The sequence below is a fragment of the Salmo salar genome, chromosome ssa14, assembly GCF_905237065.1.
Source record: "Salmo salar chromosome ssa14, Ssal_v3.1, whole genome shotgun sequence".
In the NCBI taxonomy this organism is placed as follows: Eukaryota; Metazoa; Chordata; class Actinopteri; order Salmoniformes; family Salmonidae; genus Salmo; species Salmo salar.
Window position 1 is genome coordinate 53,964,186 of NC_059455.1, and position 17,501 is coordinate 53,981,686.

The 17,501-nt window shown below is 45.1% G+C and overlaps 1 protein-coding gene across 3 annotated transcripts in view; it reads left to right on the forward strand.

Moving 5' to 3' along the window:
* Nucleotides 1-1,605: 1,605 nt before the first annotated feature.
* The window catches only part of best4 (bestrophin 4), a 113,411-nt gene continuing 97,515 nt past the window's right edge, over nucleotides 1,606-17,501 (forward strand). The window contains exons 1-6 of one of the 3 annotated variants that reach the window (XM_014141491.2): nucleotides 1,607-2,366; nucleotides 2,475-2,653; nucleotides 8,166-8,260; nucleotides 11,984-12,217; nucleotides 13,218-13,372; nucleotides 13,634-13,711. In XM_014141491.2, coding sequence (XP_013996966.2) covers nucleotides 2,502-2,653; nucleotides 8,166-8,260; nucleotides 11,984-12,217; nucleotides 13,218-13,372; nucleotides 13,634-13,711 — 714 coding nt within the window. In that variant the 5' untranslated portion in view covers nucleotides 1,607-2,366; nucleotides 2,475-2,501. Of the gene's footprint in view, nucleotides 2,654-8,165; nucleotides 8,261-8,320; nucleotides 8,366-11,983; nucleotides 12,218-13,217; nucleotides 13,373-13,633; nucleotides 13,712-17,501 lie in introns of those variants that run through there. The other 2 variants (XM_045694575.1, XM_045694576.1) reach the window with 2 other exon arrangements.

A 17,501-nucleotide genomic window follows, 5' to 3' on the forward strand; every position in this document is an offset into this window, starting at 1 on the left:
AAACCAAAATAGAGACATAAAAAGGAACTCTAAGGTCAGCGCGTGACAAAACGAGAGTCGTCTTTGGGGGGGTGTGCTTTGATGTGTCTTTGCCGTTCAATCACAACAAACAACGGCAGTAGTTAGTACAGCGAGGTTAACTAAAATAGCTTTGCTAGGGTGAGAATTTTAAAGTTGAGGACTTCTCTCCTAACTCTTCTCGTCATCTTTAGATGGTCAGCTAATTCAGTTGTATGTGTGTAGGCTAAAGCCTGCACTGATCTTGTTTTTAGCCAAGCTGACAGCTAGCTAGCTAGCATAGCTTGATGATAGCTGTAGTTGGCTATCTTATCGAGCCAAGTATACTTCTCTGTCAAATCAGTTATGGCAAGAGCCAGTGTCTGGAATGTGTTTCAGAAGACCCTTGTTCTCCTGCACCTTGCTACAATACGGAAAAGTAGCTTGCGACTTAGTTTCAACGTTTCACCACATCATTAGATACATATTACCGTGGAAACGATATCCGCTAATGAGAGTTGAATTCCCGCAGTCATTATTATTATTATTATTATTATTATTATTATTATTATTATTCAGTAATAACACAAGACGATATAAAGTAATAGATTGTGTATAATTTTAACGCTGAGAAGAAGGTTCCTCCCAATTCAGACACAGTGTCAAACCTTTTCTGTTAGTCTGGACATCATCTTTCAAATCAACCAGGTGCTGCCTCCATAGATGCATCTGTGAACACACAGTCAGAGTTAGGACACGTGATATCCGACACACAGTCACTGTTCTGTTACTGATGGCAGTTAGGACAGGTTTTATCTGACACTGTTCTATTACCAATGGCAGTTAGGATAGGTAATATCTGACACACGAACAGATACTATGTTGAAGTTTGAACAGGTCAGACTAAACCTTCCTAATTCTGGTCTCCCCATCGACAACCGTTGGTGAGCAGGCTGGTGGTGAGGCTGGAGGTGAGGCTGGTGGTGAGGCTGGAGGTGAGGCTGGTGGTGAGGATGGTGGTGAGGCTGGAGGTGAGGATGGAGGTGAAACTGGTGGTGAGGCTGGTGGTGAGGCTGGAGGTGAGACTGGAGGTGAAACTGGTGGTGAGGCTGGTGGTGAGGCTGGAGGTGAGGCTGGTGGTGAGGCTGGAGGTGAGGCTGCAGGTGAGGCTGGTGGTGAGGCTGGTGGTGAGGCTGGAGGTGAGGCTGGTGGTGAGGCTGGTGGTGAGCCTGGAGGTGAGGCTGGAGGTGGGGCTGGTGGTGAGGCTGGTGGTGAGGCTGGAGGTGAGGCTGGTGGTGAGGCTGGTGGTGAGGCTGGAGGATATTTCTATGTTCGTTCTAGTTCTTATATTTCTATGTTTAGTTAATTGGGCTGACCTTCAATTGGAGCCAGCTGTTCCTCGTTGCCTCTAATTGAAGGTGCTATTTAGTAGGGGTGTTTTTTCTATGGGTTTTGTGGGTAGTTGTTCCGTGTATAGCTGTGTTAGCCTTACAGGACTGTTTTCGTCGTCGTTGTTTATTATTTTTGTTAAGTGTTCACGTTTTTCCAAATAAATAAGGAAGATGAGCATTCACGTACCCACTGCGTTTTGGTCCACTTTTTACGACGCACCTGACACACACACACACCACTTATTCTGCACAGTGGGGTCCTTTAGCAAGGCATGCAAACCATAGTTGGCTGTGCACCCTGCTGGAAGCATTCATTGTCGAAACCGAAGCTGGAGGCATGGTGAATCCGTATGGAGCTTTTCAGTCTCAAACAGCTGTGATGAAACAACAACAGAGCCCCATTCAATGAAGGGAAGAGAAGTGCGAGGAGGGGCGATTTGCGCTTGGAGCTTGGAGCTTGGAGTTTGGCGAAAGGAGGAATGATTTGCTGACATAATTGTAATCTAAATCCAACCTTAATTTACTCATTGTGACGCACTGAGATTCCAAACTGACTTTATGACCAAAATTATCCCATTTACACTTTGTAGTCAATTTTGACACTGTAATAAATGTTTCTGACTTATATCGATGCCACATGCCGTTTTTCAAAGGGATTAGTTGTTGTTTTTTCTTAGGGGCCAGTCATTCTTTAATACTTTGTTTGTACTTCCTCAATTTTTTATCTCATGTGGGCCCAAAGGTGAACTTGACTTGACACGTTTTTTTTTTTTGTCGGCAGGACACTTCTTTTACACATGGTTTCCCAGCCTATAAATCACAGTGGGATCAGTATCCTCTATCTCATACGACGATGATGATGATGATGAATTCTGACAGGATGACACAGTAGAGATTTCCAATGAGAGGAGAGGGACGATCTTTCTCAGGACAGAGTGACTGGATACAGGAGGTCAGGTGTTTCAGCAGTAATTACAGGTAAGAGGGGACAATGCCTTTAAAAAGCTATAAGAAGAAAAAAAAAATTGAACATTTATGACAGCTACGTGTAACGGACAACTGCAATTTCCCTGTCTATTTTTACAGGTGCTTTTCTCCACAACGACATAACAAATGACGGTCTCCTATACCCTAGAAGTGGCCGATGCTAAATTCGGAGGGTTTTCCAAGCTCCTCTTCAGGTGGAGAGGAAGCATCTACAAGCTGCTGTATAAAGAGTTCCTGGTGTTCTGTCTACTGTACAGCTTCTTCAGTGTTTTCTACAGGTACGATGAGCAGTTGCCTTCGATGTCTTCTATTGGGAGTAAATAGAAAGAATAGAATGTACTAGAATCCCTTTAATTTTCCCAGAGGGGAGCGACAGTTCGGGCGAGTCGGATTACCTTTAAGATCAATGTATTAAAAGTCCTAAACAGTCATTCTAGATTCCTATGTATAAACTTTTGAGTGACTAAAACATCACCCACAATATTTTTTCCCGATAAAAATGTTTAAAACAATTGAGAAAAATTACTTAATTAATAAATGTTGTCAAACTACCAGGAAGTCTGACAAGACAGACTGAGTGGGCGGGAGAGCTAGTAGACTGAGTGGGCGGGGAGATAGTAGTATGAGTGGGCGGGGAGCTAGTAGGCTGAGTGGGCGGGGAGCTAGTAGGCTGAGTGGGCGGGGAGTTAGTAGTATGAGTGGGCGGGGAGCTAGTAGGCTGAGCCAGTAGGCTGAGTGGGCGGGGGAGCTAGTAGGCTGAGTGGGCGGGGTGCTAGTAGGCTGAGTGGGCGGGGTGCTAGTAGGCTGAGTGAGCGGGGAGTTAGTAGGCTGAGTGGGCGGGGGAGCTAGTAGGCTGAGTGGGCGGGGTGCTAGTAGGCTGAGTGGGCGGGGAGATAGTAGGCTGAGTGGGCGGGGATATAGTAGGCTGAGTGGGCGGGGAGCTAGTAGGCTGAGTGGGCGGGGAGCTAGTTGGCTGAGCCAGTAGGCTGAGTGGGCGGGGAGCTAGTAGGCTGAGTGGGCGGGGAGATAGTAGGCTGAGTGGGCGGGGAGATAGTAGGCTGAGTGGGCGTGGATCTAGTAGGCTGAGTGGGCGGGGAGATAGTAGGCTGAGTAGGATGGGAGCTAATAGGCTGAGTGGGCGGGGAGCTAGTAGGCTGAGTGGGCGGAGAGCTAATAGGCTGAGTGGGAGGGGAGCTAGTAGGCTGAGTGGGAGGGGAACTAGTAGGCTGAGTGGGCGGGGATCTTACCTTGACGGACAGTTCTTTGAAAATGCCTGTGTCAAGCAACATGGACTCAGTGAGCAACGTTGCAGTCAGATTATCTCAAGCAAATGTGCTGATATACAAATCAACTCAAACAACATTGACATTTCCTGCAACATCCAATCCTGTCATACATCATCACATCATGGTTTCACAAATGATTTGTTTATCCAACTGTTTGGTTACTGTAACAGCATCCATAGAGACAACATGTTGGCTATGTCATTTAGCTAGCTAGACCAAATGGAATTGTCAACACTGTTTATCAAGCTACCTATATAGTTCATCTTGGACAATTTTAGTTGAAATTTTACAGGGTGAGGTCTGGGTACTTTACATACACTAAGTATACAAAACATTAAGAACACCTTCCTAATATTGAGTTGCACCCCCTTTTGCCCTCAGAACAGCCTCCATTCATCAGGTCATGGACTCTACAAGGTGTTGAAAGCGTTCCACAGGGATGCTGGTGCATGTTGACTCCAATGCTTCCCACAGTTGTGTCAAATTGGCTGGATGTCCTTTGGGTGGTGGATCATTCTTGATGCACACGGGAAACTGTTGAGTGTGAAAAACCCAGCAGCGTTGCAGTTCGTGGCACAAACTGGTGCGCCTGGCTCCTACTACCATACCCCGTTCAAAGGCACTTAAATATTTAGTCTTGCCCAGTCACCCTCTGAATGGCACACATACACAATGCCTTAATTGTCTCAAGGCTTAAAAATCCTTCTTTAACCTGTCTCCTCCCCTTCATCTACACTGATTGAAGTGGATTTAACAAGTGACATCAATAAGGGATCTTTCACCTGGATTCACCTGGTCAGTCAGTGTCATGGAAAGAGCAGGTGTTCTTAATGTTTTGTACACTCACTGTGTATAAAATGTTCATATACTGTATCATGACTATCAAATCAAATTTTATTTGTCACATGCGCCGAATACAACAGGTGTAGACGTTAAGAAAAAATACCAAAAAAATGAATAAGAAATAAAAATAACAAATAATTAAAGAGCAGCAGTAAAATAACAATAATGAGGCTATATACATGGGGTACCGGTACAGAGTCAATGTGGAGGTTATATACAGGGGGTACCGGTACAGAGTCAATGTGGAGGCTATATACAGGGGGTACAGGTACTGAGTCAATGTGGAGGCTATATACAGGGGGTACCGGTACAGAGTCAATGTGGAGGCTATATACAGGGGGTACCAGTACAGAGTCAATGTGGAGGCTATATACAGGGGGTACAGGTACCGAGTCAATGTGGAGGCTATATACAGGGGGTACCGGTACAGAGTCAATGTGGAGGCTATATACAGGGGGTACCGGTACAGAGTCAATGTGGAGGCTATATACAGGGGGTACCGGTACAGAGTCAATGTGGAGGCTATATACAGGGGGTACAGGTACCGAGTCAATGTGGAGGCTATATACAGGTGGTACCGGTACAGAGTCAATGTGGAGGCTATATACAGGGGGTACAGGTACCGAGTCAATGTGGAGGCTATATACAGGGGGTACCGGTACAGAGTCAATGTGGAGGTTATATACAGGGGGTACTGGTACAGAGTCAATGTGGAGGCTATATACAGGGGGTACCGGTACAGAGTCAATGTGGAGGCTATATACAGGGTGTTACGGTACAGAGTCAATGTGGAGGCTATATACAGGGGGTACCGGTACAGAGTCAATGTGGAGGCTATATACAGGGGGTACAGGTACCGAGTCTATGTGGAGGCTATATACAGGGGGTACCGGTACAGAGTCAATGTGGAGGCTATATACAGGGGGTACCGGTACAGAGTCAATGTGGAGGCTATATACAGGGGGTACCGGTACAGAGTCAATGTGGAGGCTATATACAGGGGGTACCGATACAGAGTCAATGTGGAGGCTATATACAGGGGGTACCGGTACAGTGTCAATGTGGAGGCTATATACATGTAGGTCGAATTATTAAAGACACTATGCATAGATAATAAACAGAGAGTAGCAGTGTAAAAGAGGGGGGGGGCAATGCAAATAGTCTGGGTAGCCATTTGATTACCTGTTCAGGAGTCTTATGGCTTGGGTGTAGAAGCTGTTTAGAAGCCTCTTGGACCTAGACTTGGCACTCCGGTACCACTTGCCGTGCGATAGCAGAGAGAACAGTCTATGACTAGGGTGGCTGGAGTCTTTGACAATGTTTAGGGCCTTCCTCTGACACCGCCTGGTATAGAGGTCCTGGATGGCAGGATGCTTGGCCCCAGTGATGTACTGGGCCGTAAGCACTACCATCTGTAGTGCCTTGCTGTCGGAGCCCGAGCAGTTGCCATACCAGGCAGTGATGCAACCAGTCAGGATGCTCTCGATGGTGCAGCTGTAGAACCTTTTGAGGATCTCAGGACCCATGCCAAATCTTTTCAGTCTCTCGGGGGGGAATAGGTTTTGTCGTGCCATCTTCACAACTGTCTTGGTGTGCTTGGACCATGTTAGTTTGTTGGTGATGTGGACATCAAGGAACTTGAAGCTCTCAACCTGCTCCACTACAGCCCCGTTGATGAGAACGAGGGTGTGCTCGGTCCTCCTTTTCCTGTAGTCCACAATCATCTCCTTTGTCTTGATCATGTTGAGGGAGAGGTTGTTGTCCTGGCACCACACGGCCAGGTCTCTGACCTCCTCTCTATAGGCTGTCTCATCGTTGTCAGTGATCAAGCCTACCACTGTTGTGTCGTCGGCAAACTTAATGATGGTGTTGGAGTCGTTCCTGGCCATGCAGTCATGAGTGAACAGGGAGTACAGGAGGGGCCCTCAAAGCTCAACAATAAGCTAAGGAACCTGGGACTAAACACCTCCCTCCGCAACTGGATCCTGGACTTCCTGATGTGCCGCCCCCAGGTGGTGAGGGTAAGTAACAACACATCTGCCACGCTGATCCTCAACACAGGGGCCCCTCAGGGGTGCGTGCTCAGTCCCCTCCTGTACTCCCTGTCCAGGATCCACTTGCGGAGGGAGGTGTTTAGTCCCAGGGTCCTTAGCTTATTGATGAGCTTTGAGGGCCCCTCCTGTACTCCCTGTTCACTTACGACTGCATGGCCAGGAACAACTCCAACACCATCATTACGTTTTTGCCTTTGGTCACCTCCCTGACCAAGGCCCTTCTCCCCCGATTGCTCAGTATGGCAGGACGGCCAGCTCGAGGAAGAGTCTTGGTGGTTCCAAACTTCTTCCATTTAAGAATGTGTTCTTGGGGACTTTCAATGCTTCAGAAATGTTTTGGTAACCTTCCCCAGATCTGTGCCTCGACTGTCTCGGAGCTCTATGGACAATTCCTTCTACCTCATGGCTTGGTTTTTGCTCTGACATGTACTGTCAACTGTGGGACCTTATATAGACAGGTGTGTGCCTTTCCAAATCATGTTCAATCAATTGAATTTACCACAGGTTGACTCCAATCAAGTTGTAGAAACATCTCAAAGATGATCAATGGAAACAGGATGCACCTGAGCTACATTTTGAAACTCATAGCAAAGGGTCTTAATACTTATGTAAATAAGGTATTTCTGTTTTTTAGTTTTTATACAAGTGAAATAATGTATGCAAAACTGTTTTTGCTTCGTCATTATGGGGTATTGTGATGTCATTATGGGGTATTGTGATGTCATTATGGGGTATTGTGATGTCATCATGGGGTATTGTGTGTAGATTGACGAGGAAAAACAATTTAATCCATTTTAGAATAAGGCTGTGACGTAACAAAATGTGGAAAAAGTCAAGGAGTCTGAATACTTTTCGAATGCACCGAATATGTATTTGCTTTTGATGAATAGAGGAAACCTCTAATTATATTTACTGAGATGCTGAAGTGAAATTTTGGAACTAGTAGACTAGCTACCTAGCTATGTAAACCATGCCCTCTGCGAACACGCCTTCTGCCATGTTGTTCATGAGGCGGTACTTAATTAAATGACGTAAGAGAATAAGACGTTACCGTTAATAATCCCGCCTCCATCCCGCCTCTATCCCGCCTCCATCCCGCCTCTATCTCGCCCCCATCCCACCCCCATCCCGCCCCAATCCCACCCCATCCCGCCTCCATCCCGCCTCCATCCCGCCTCCATCCCGCCCCAATCCCGCTTCCATCCCGCCCCCATCCCGCCCCACCCCGCCCACATCCCGCCCCATCCCGCCCCATCCCGCCTCCATCCCGCCTCCATCCCGCCCCCATCCCGCCTCCATCCCGCCTCCATCCCACCTCCATCCCGCCCCCACCCCGCCCACATCCCGCCCCATCCCGCCCCATCCCGCCTCCATCCCGCCTCCATCCCGCCCCCATCCCGCCTCCATCCCGCCTCCATCCCACCTCCATCCCGCCCCCATCCCGCCTCCATCCCGCCTCCATCCCGCCCCCATCCCGCCTCCATCCCGCCTCCATCCCGCCCCCATCCACCCCATCCCAGTTACAAACCAGAAAAATGTATGTTTGGTATCAATAATCAGTTATCTTGAATAGGATATATTATATTTTCAATATGATTCCTTTGCAGGTTCTTCCTCACTGAGAAACAACAGTTGTTGTTTGAAAATGTAGCCCTTTACTGTGACCAGTTTACCAACTTTATCCCAATGTCCTTTGTGCTGGGTAAGTCAACTTTATACCAATGTCCTTTGTCCTGGGTAAGTGAACTTTATACCAATGTCCTTTGTGCTGGGTAAGTCAACTTTATCCCAATGTCCTTTGTGCTGGGTAAGTCAACTTTATACCAATGTCCTTTATGCTGGGTAAGTCAACTTTATACCAATGTCCTTTATGCTGGGTAAGTCAACTTTATACCAATGTCCTTTGTGCTGGGTAAGTCAACTTTATACCAATGTCCTTTGTTCTGTGTAAGTCAAAACCTCTGAGGTGGGATTTGTAATGTTTTTATTGTACAGATGTAGGATCTTAATTTGATCACCTGGTTGCAGGAGAACTTTCCCGCAATGCAGGACATTTCAAATGTGTAGTGTATTTGAGGTTTAAAAAGGTTTCTGAAGTTTGTAATTTCCACTTTGAAATTTCAGACTTGATTTTTCCTGACGAAAAATGTCCATCAATTATAATCCACGTAATAATTCGCATTTCCTGTTGCTGCAGGATTATTTTCCTGCTGTAGCAAACTGGCTCAAATTAAGATCAGTCCTCAGTCCTCATGATGCTGAGCATCACAGTACACTCTGACCAACCTAGCCGCACCCCTTTGACTTCTCCCCAACCCCCTTCCCGCTCCCTCTCCCTTCCTCTCCCAGTTCCTTCCTTAGATCCCCCAGCAGAGGGGGCAGTTTCCCCCAGCAGAGGGGGTAGTTCGTCCCAGCAGAGGGGGCAGTTTCCCCCAGCAGAGGGGGCAGTTCGTCCCAGCAGAGGGGGCAGTTTCCCCCAGCAGAGGGGGCAGTTCGTCCCAGCAGATGGGGTAGTTCGTCCCAGCAGAGGGGGCAGTTCGTCCCTCTGTATCCAACATCATGAACTTGTCAAAGTCTTTTCAACTTACAGCAGCACAGACCCAACTCCTGGAGAGGGGGGGGGGGTTGTCCTTCATTCCCCGTCCCGTCAAATTCAACTGGGTGAAACTTCATAGGGACACCCACATGGACGACTTAAACTGGACGACTAAAACTTCTCAACTATTGTCACGAGGGTCGTACAAAGGGGACCAAGGCGCAGCGTGTATAGTGCTCATTATTAAACTTTTAATGAAAACACTCGAACCAAAACAATAAAACGACTGACAACAGTTCCGTCAGGTTACAAGGAACAAAACAGGAAACAACTACCCACAAAACCCAAAGGAAAAACAGGCTGCCTAAGTATGCTTCCCAATCAGAGACAACGAAAGACACCTGCCTCTGATTGGAAACCATACCCGGCCAAAACATAGAAAACAAAACATAGAAATAGAAATCTAGAAAAACCCCACATATAAACAGAAAACCCAAAACCACCCAAAACAACCCCCTGTGACGCCCTGACCGCTCTACTATGGAAAATGACCTCTTACAAGGGTCAGGACGTGACAACTATTTTGACTATCAGACAAATGACAACTACTTACCGTTCACCCTTCCTTCGACCTTCGACCCTGGGAACCTAAACCGTCCCAAATAGACAAGAGGGTCCAGAATCTAAATCAGAACGGACCAAGACACCCATCACAACTACCACAGCCAGGCAGATAGACAGGACAACATCACCCGCATAGAAAGACAAGCCATACAATAACTTATAAACAACCTTCACGTAATATTGAAACCAGCGGGTACGAGATCCAAAACAGTGATCCTAGATAAACATCAATACATATACGAGGCAAATAAACAGTTATCTAATACCAAGTACTATGTACCAATAGGAAACAGCTAAAACAACCACAGACTCAGACTAAATTACGTAGAATCATACAAACACTTTATGATAAACATCACTATAAAAAACAACCAGAATTTCTATTTGGACCAGACACCCCAACGACCCAGTCTATTTGACCTACTTTGTAAAATTCACAAATAACCAGAAACCTGGATAATTCCCTATGAAGTTTCTCCTGGCAGGCCAATCGTATCAGACTGCAATAGTGAATCGTACAACATAGCTGAATATATTGACCATTACATCAAACATCTCTCCACTAGACACCCCAGCTACCTCAGAGACACGTACCACTTTCTAGAGAAGATTAAACCCATAGATGTTCCCTCCCAAACATATATATTCACTATAGACATTGATAGCTTATACACTAACATAAATACAGCAACAGGAGTACAGACGGTCAGAAATCTTTTCCACGCACACCCAGATAGGAATAGACCAGACAATGAATTACTACTAATTATTCGAAATTAGCTTCACACACAACGTGTTTTATATTCAATGATAGGCACTACTTACAAGTGGAGGGAACATCTATGGGGAAGAAATGTGCCCCTGCACATGCAAACATCTACATGGCTGAATGGGAGAGAGAGAGAGGCATTGGCCAAGTGCCTACATCAACCTACATTCTACTACAGATTTCTAAACGACATTATAGTAGCCTGGCCTCATGATATCCAACTATTCACTGGATTCATTAGTATCCTCAACAGTCATCACCCGTCCATTAAGGTTAAATACATAATAGATCCATGTGAAGTACACTTCTTGGATACTACAGTCTTCTTTAAATCACATAAACCAGTCTCAAAAAACAATATTCACTAAAGTTTATTTCAAACCAACAGATACACGCGCTCTACTCCATAAACACAGATACCACCGCAAACATACATTTAAGAGGCATCGTTTAAATCACAAATTATACGGTTTCATAGGATATCCTCCTACAAACAGGATCTGGTAAAAGCAATTCAAACACTATTTCATGCACTCAGACAGAGAGGTTACTCCAAACGATACCTCAGAACTATAAAAAACAGCACCTTGGGGGTCCTCTCTCCCATTCAACCTACACACTCACATAACACACGTCGGTCCATCACTCTTTCTGACCCCAACCTTCATTATAGAGGTTCTGGAGGCACTGCCAAATCCCCCCTGACCTTAACCCTAACCTTAACCTTAACCCTAACCTTAACCCTGACCCTAACCTTAACCTTAACCTTAACCCTAACCTTAACCCTAACCTTAACCTTAACCCTAACCCTGACCCTAACCCTAACCCTAACCTTAACCCTAACCTTAACCCTGACCCTAACCTTAACCCTAACCTTAACCTTAACCTTAACCCTAACCTTAACCCTAACCTTAACCTTAACCCTAACCCTGACCCTAACCCTAACCCTAACCTTAACCCTAACCTTAACCCTGACCCTAACCTTAACCCTAACCTTAACCTTAACCCTAACCTTAACCCTAACCTTAACCTTAACCCTAACCCTAACCCTAACCTTAACCCTGACCCTAACCTTAACCCTAACCTTAACCTTAACCCTAACCTTAACCCTTACTGGGTTTGTACCCTGCTCCTAACCCTAACCCTAACCCTAACCTTAACCTTAACCCTAACCTTAACCCTGACCTTAACCCTAACCCTAACCTTAACCCTAACCTTAACCCTGACCTTAACCCTAATCCTTACTGGGTTTGTACCCTGCTCCTGACCCTTACCCTAACCCGGGTTCGTATCCTGTCCCACCCCCATCCCTAACCCTAACCTGTTATGAAAGTGGTCGTTAATATCGCAGGGTTTTGTTATGAACAATGAAGGATGTTACGAGGACACGTCGGACATGTTTTTTGACCGTTGAGGGAGCTGCAATAAGACCTGCTGAACTGTGTACGCAACGAATAAACTCCGATTTGATGTACGTGCCATATTTTCCCTGTAAGGTTTCTATGTAACCCTGGCATTCAACCGTTGGTGGGGTCAGTACACCAGCTTCCCCCTGCCTGATAACCTGATGATGGTGGTGTCAGGGAACGTCCACGGGCTCGACGAGAGGGGCCGGCTGCTCCGACGCACACTCATGAGATATGCTAACCTCTCCTCTGTCCTCATCCTGCGATCCATCAGCACTAGAGTACGCAGACGGTTCCCAACCCTGGAGCAGGTGGTGGATGCAGGTGAGGAGGTGTGTGTGTGTGTGTGTGTGTGTGTGTGTGTGTGTGTGTGTGTGTGTGTGTGTGTGTGTGTGTGTGTGTGTGTGCGCGCACATCCATGCACGTCCCAGGGATAATGCATAGGCTACACATCTCTATGACTGCGTTTACACAGGCAGCCCAATTCTCACAGTCCCGTGTAGCTCAGTTGGTAGAGCAGTTGGTAGAGCAGGTGGTAGCTCAGTTGGTAGAGCAGTTGGTAGAGCAGTTGGTAGAGCAATTGGTAGAGCAGTTAGTAGAGCAGGTGGTAGCTCAGTTGGTAGAGCAGTTGGTAGAGCAGTTGGTAGAGCAATTGGTAGAGCAGTTGGTAGAGCAGGTGGTAGCTCAGTTGGTAGAGCAGTTGGTAGCTCAGTTGGTAGAGCAGTTGGTAGCTCAGTTGGTAGAGCAGTTGGTAGCTCAGTTGGTAGAGCAGTTGGTAGCTCAGTTGGTAGAGCAGGTGGTAGCTCAGTTGGTAGAGCAGTTGGTAGCTCAGTTGGTAGAGCAGTTGGTAGCTCAGTTGGTAGAGCAGTTGGTAGAGCAGTTGGTAGAGCAGGTGGTAGAGCAGGTGGTAGCTCAGTTGGTAGAGCAGTTGGTAGCTCAGTTAGTAGAGCAGGTGGTAGCTCAGTTGGTAGAGCAGTTGGTAGCTCAGTTGGTAGAGCAGTTGGTAGCTCAGTTGGTAGAGCAGTTGGTAGAGCAGTTGGTAGAGCAGGTGGTAGAGCAGTTGGTAGAGCAGTTGGTAGAGCATGGTGTTTGCAACGCCAGGCTTGTGGGTTCGTAGTCCCACGGGGGGGACCCAGTACGGAGAAAAAAATGAAATGAAAATGTATGCATTCACTACTTTAAGTCGCTCTGGATAAGAGCGTCTGCTAAATGACTCAAAATGTAAAATCTTTCACCCAAAATGATTGCCAAAAGAGATGAGATTTCGGGCTGCCTGAGTTAGGCTGAATTTACAGACTATCGTTCCTCTTGTCTCCTGGTGCAGGATTTATGACATCACTGGAGCATCAACAGCTGGATGGTCTGTACTCTGACTTCAACAAGTACTGGATGCCTCTGACGTGGTTTACTAACCTGGCATCGCGGGCCAGACAGGAGGGCCGGGTCAGAGACGATGTCGCCCTACGACTGCTCATGGATGTGAGTGCTTTTCTCTGAACGCCGAACCCGTGAATTGACCTATACACTTTCTGAAGGACACAAAGCCCCAGAGACCCGCCATCATAGCTGACATGGACCCTTCTCCATCCACAGGATTTCATTTGACTGTAAAGTAAAGTTACATCCAGACAACAGTATAAATCAGGACATAACGGCTAGGAGTTCTTTGTGGTCAGTTCACATGGTCAGGTGACTCTCCTGGTCCTAACTATGAAGCCCTATTTGTCCTTCTGTCCCCAGGAGCTGAATAACTACAGAGGCAAGTGCAGCCTGCTGTTTCACTATGACTGGATCAGCATTCCTCTGGTCTACACTCAGGTAACCCTCTAACCCTTAACCTCTAACCACTAACCTCTAAACCTTTGGTCTACACTCAGGTAACCCTACCCTCTACCCTCTTACCTCTTACCCCTAAACCTCTGGTCTACACTCATTTAACCCTACCCTCTTACCCCTACCCTCTAACTTCTAACCTGATATTTATCAGCCAATGATATTTATCAGCCAATGATATTTATCAGCCAAAGATATTTATCAGCCAATGATATTTATCAGCCAATGATATTTATCAGCCAAAGATATTTATCAGTCAATGATATTTATCAGCCAATGATATTTATCAGCCAAGGTTATTTATCAGCCAACGTTAGTTATCAGCCAATGATATTTATCAGCCAATGATATTTATCAGCCAATGATATTTATCAGCCAAGCTTGGTTCACTTAACCGCCTCAGTTACATGTGATGGTCAGTAATGGTGAAAGTATCTTCAGCTGTAAAAACAAAAGCTATTACTAGAAACTGCTGAGGCCGAAATTAGTATGCTGTATAACACCAAACTACTTCCTGTATAACACCAAACTACTTCCTGTATAACACCAAACTACTGCCTGTATAACACCAAACTACTGCCTGTATAACACCAAACTACTTCCTGTATAACACCAAACTACTGCCTGCCTGTATAATACCAAAATACTGCCTGTATAATACCAAACTACTGCCTGCCTGTATAATACCAAACTACTGCCTGTATATTACCAAACTACTGCCTGTATAACACCAAACTACTGCCTGTATAATACCAAACTACTGCCTGTATAATACCAAACTACTGCCTGTATAATACCAAACTACTGCCTGTAATATACCAAACTACTGCCTGTATAAAACCAAACTACTGCCTGTATAATACCAAACTACTGCCTGTATAATACCAAACAACTGCCTGTATAACACCAAACTACTGCCTGTATAATACCAAACTACTGCCTGTATAATACCAAACTACTGCCTGTATAATACCAAACTACTGCCTGCCTGTATAACACCAAACTACTGCCTGCCTGTATAATACCAAACTACTGCCTGTATAATACCAAACTACTGCCTGTATAATACCAAACTACTGCCTGTATAATACCAAACTACTGCCTGCCTGTATAATACCAAACTACTGCCTATATAACACCAAACTACTGCCTGTTTAACACCAAACTACTGCCTGTATAATACCAAACTACTGCCTGCCTGTATAATACCAAACTACTGCCTGTTTAACACCAAACGACTGCCTGTATAATACCAAACTACTGCCTGCCTGTATAATACCAAACTACTGCCTGCCTGTATAATACCAAGCTACTGCCTGTATAATACCAAACTACTGGCTGCCTGTATAATACCAAACTACTGCCTGTATAATACCAAACTACTGCCTGCCTGTATAATACCAAACCACTGCCTGCCTGTATAATACCAAACTACTGCCTGCCTGTATAACACCAAACTACTGCCTGCCTGTATAATACCAAACTACTGCCTGTATAATACCAAACTACTGCCTGTATAATACCAAACTACTGCCTGCCTGTATAATACCAAACTACTGCCTGTATAACACCAAAATACTGCCTGTATAATACCAAACTACTGCCTGCCTGTATAATACCAAACTACTGCCTGTTTAACACCAAACTACTGCCTGTATAATACCAAACTACTGCCTGCCTGTATAATACCAAACTACTGCCTGCCTGTATAATACCAAGCTACTGCCTGTATAATACCAAGCTACTGGCTGCCTGTATAATACCAAACTACTGCCTGTATAATACCAAACTACTGCCTGCCTGTATAATACCAAACCACTGCCTGCCTGTATAATACCAAACTACTGCATGTATAACACCAAACTACTGCCTGTATAACGCCAAACTACTGCCTGTATAATACCAAACTACTGCCTGTTTAACACCAAACTACTGCCTGTATAATACCAAACTACTGCCTGCCTGTGTAATACCAAACTACTGCCTGCCTGTAAAATACCAAACTACTGCCTGTATAACACCAAACTACTCCCTGCCTGTATAATACCAAACTACTGCCTGTATAATAACAAACTACTTCCTGTATAATACCAAACTACTGCCTGCCTGTATAATACCAAACTACTGCCTGTATAAAACCAAACTACAGCCTGTATAATACCAAACTACTGCCTGTTTAACACCAAACTACTGCCTGTATAATACCAAACTACTGCCTGTATAACACCAAACTACTGCCTGCCTGTATAATACCAAACTACTGCCTGTATAATAACAAACTACTTCCTGTATAATACCAAACTACTGCCTGCCTGTATAATACCAAACTACTGCCTGTATAATACCAAACTACTGCCTGTATAATACCAAACTACTGCCTGTATAATACCAAACTACTGCCTGTATAACACCAAACTACTGCCTGTATAACACCAAACTACTGCCTGTATAATACCAAACTACTGCCTGTATAATACCAAACTACTGCCTGTATAATACCAAACTACTGTCTGCCTGTATAATACCAAACTACTTCCTGTATAATACCAAACTACTGCCTGCCTGTATAATACCAAACTACTGCCTGTTTAACACCAAACTACTGCCTGTATAATACCAAACTACTGCCTGCCTGTATAATACCAAACTACTGCCTGCCTGTATAATACCGAGCTACTGCCTGTATAATACCAAACTACTGGCTGCCTGTATAATACCAAACTACTGCTGTATAATACCAAACTACTGCCTGCCTGCATAATACCAAGCTACTGCCTGTATAATACCAAACTACTGGCTGCCTGTATAATACCAAGCTACTGCCTGTATAATACCAAACTACTGCCTGCCTGTATAATACCAAACTACTGACTGTATAACACCAAACTACTGCCTGTATAACGCCAAACTACTGCCTGTATAATACCAAACTACTGCCTGTTTAACTCCAAACTACTGCCTGTATAATACCAAACTACTGCCTGCCTGTATAATACCAAACTACTGCCTGCCTGTACAATACCAAACTACTGCGTGTATAATACCAAACTACTTCCTGCCTGTATAATACCAAACTACTGCCTGTATAATAACAAACTACTGCCTGTATAATACCAAACTACTGCCTGCCTGTATAATACCAAACTACTGCCTGTATAACACCAAACTACTGCCTGTATAATACCAAACTACTGGATGTTTAACACCAAACTACTGCCTGTATAATATAAAACGAATGCCTGCCTGTATAATACCAAACTACTGCCTGTATAATACCAAACTACTGCCTGCCTGTATAATACCAAACCACTGCGTGTATAACACCAAACTACTGCCTGCCTGTATAATACCAAACTACTGCCTGTATAATACCAAACTACTGCCTGTATAATACCAAACTACTGCCTGTATAACACCAAACTACTGCCTGTATAACACCAAACTACTGCCTGTATAATACCAAACTACTGCCTGCCTGTATAATACCAAACCACTGCGTGTATAACACCAAACTACTGCCTGCCTGTATAATACCAAACTACTGCCTGTATAATACCAAACTACTGCCTGTAATATACCAAACTACTGCCTGTATAAAACCAAACTACTGCCTGTATAATACCAAACTACTGCCTGTATAATACCAAACAACTGCCTGTATAACACCAAACTACTGCCTGTATAATACCAAACTACTGCCTGTATAATACCAAACTACTGCCTGTATAATACCAAACTACTGCCTGCCTGTATAACACCAAACTACTGCCTGCCT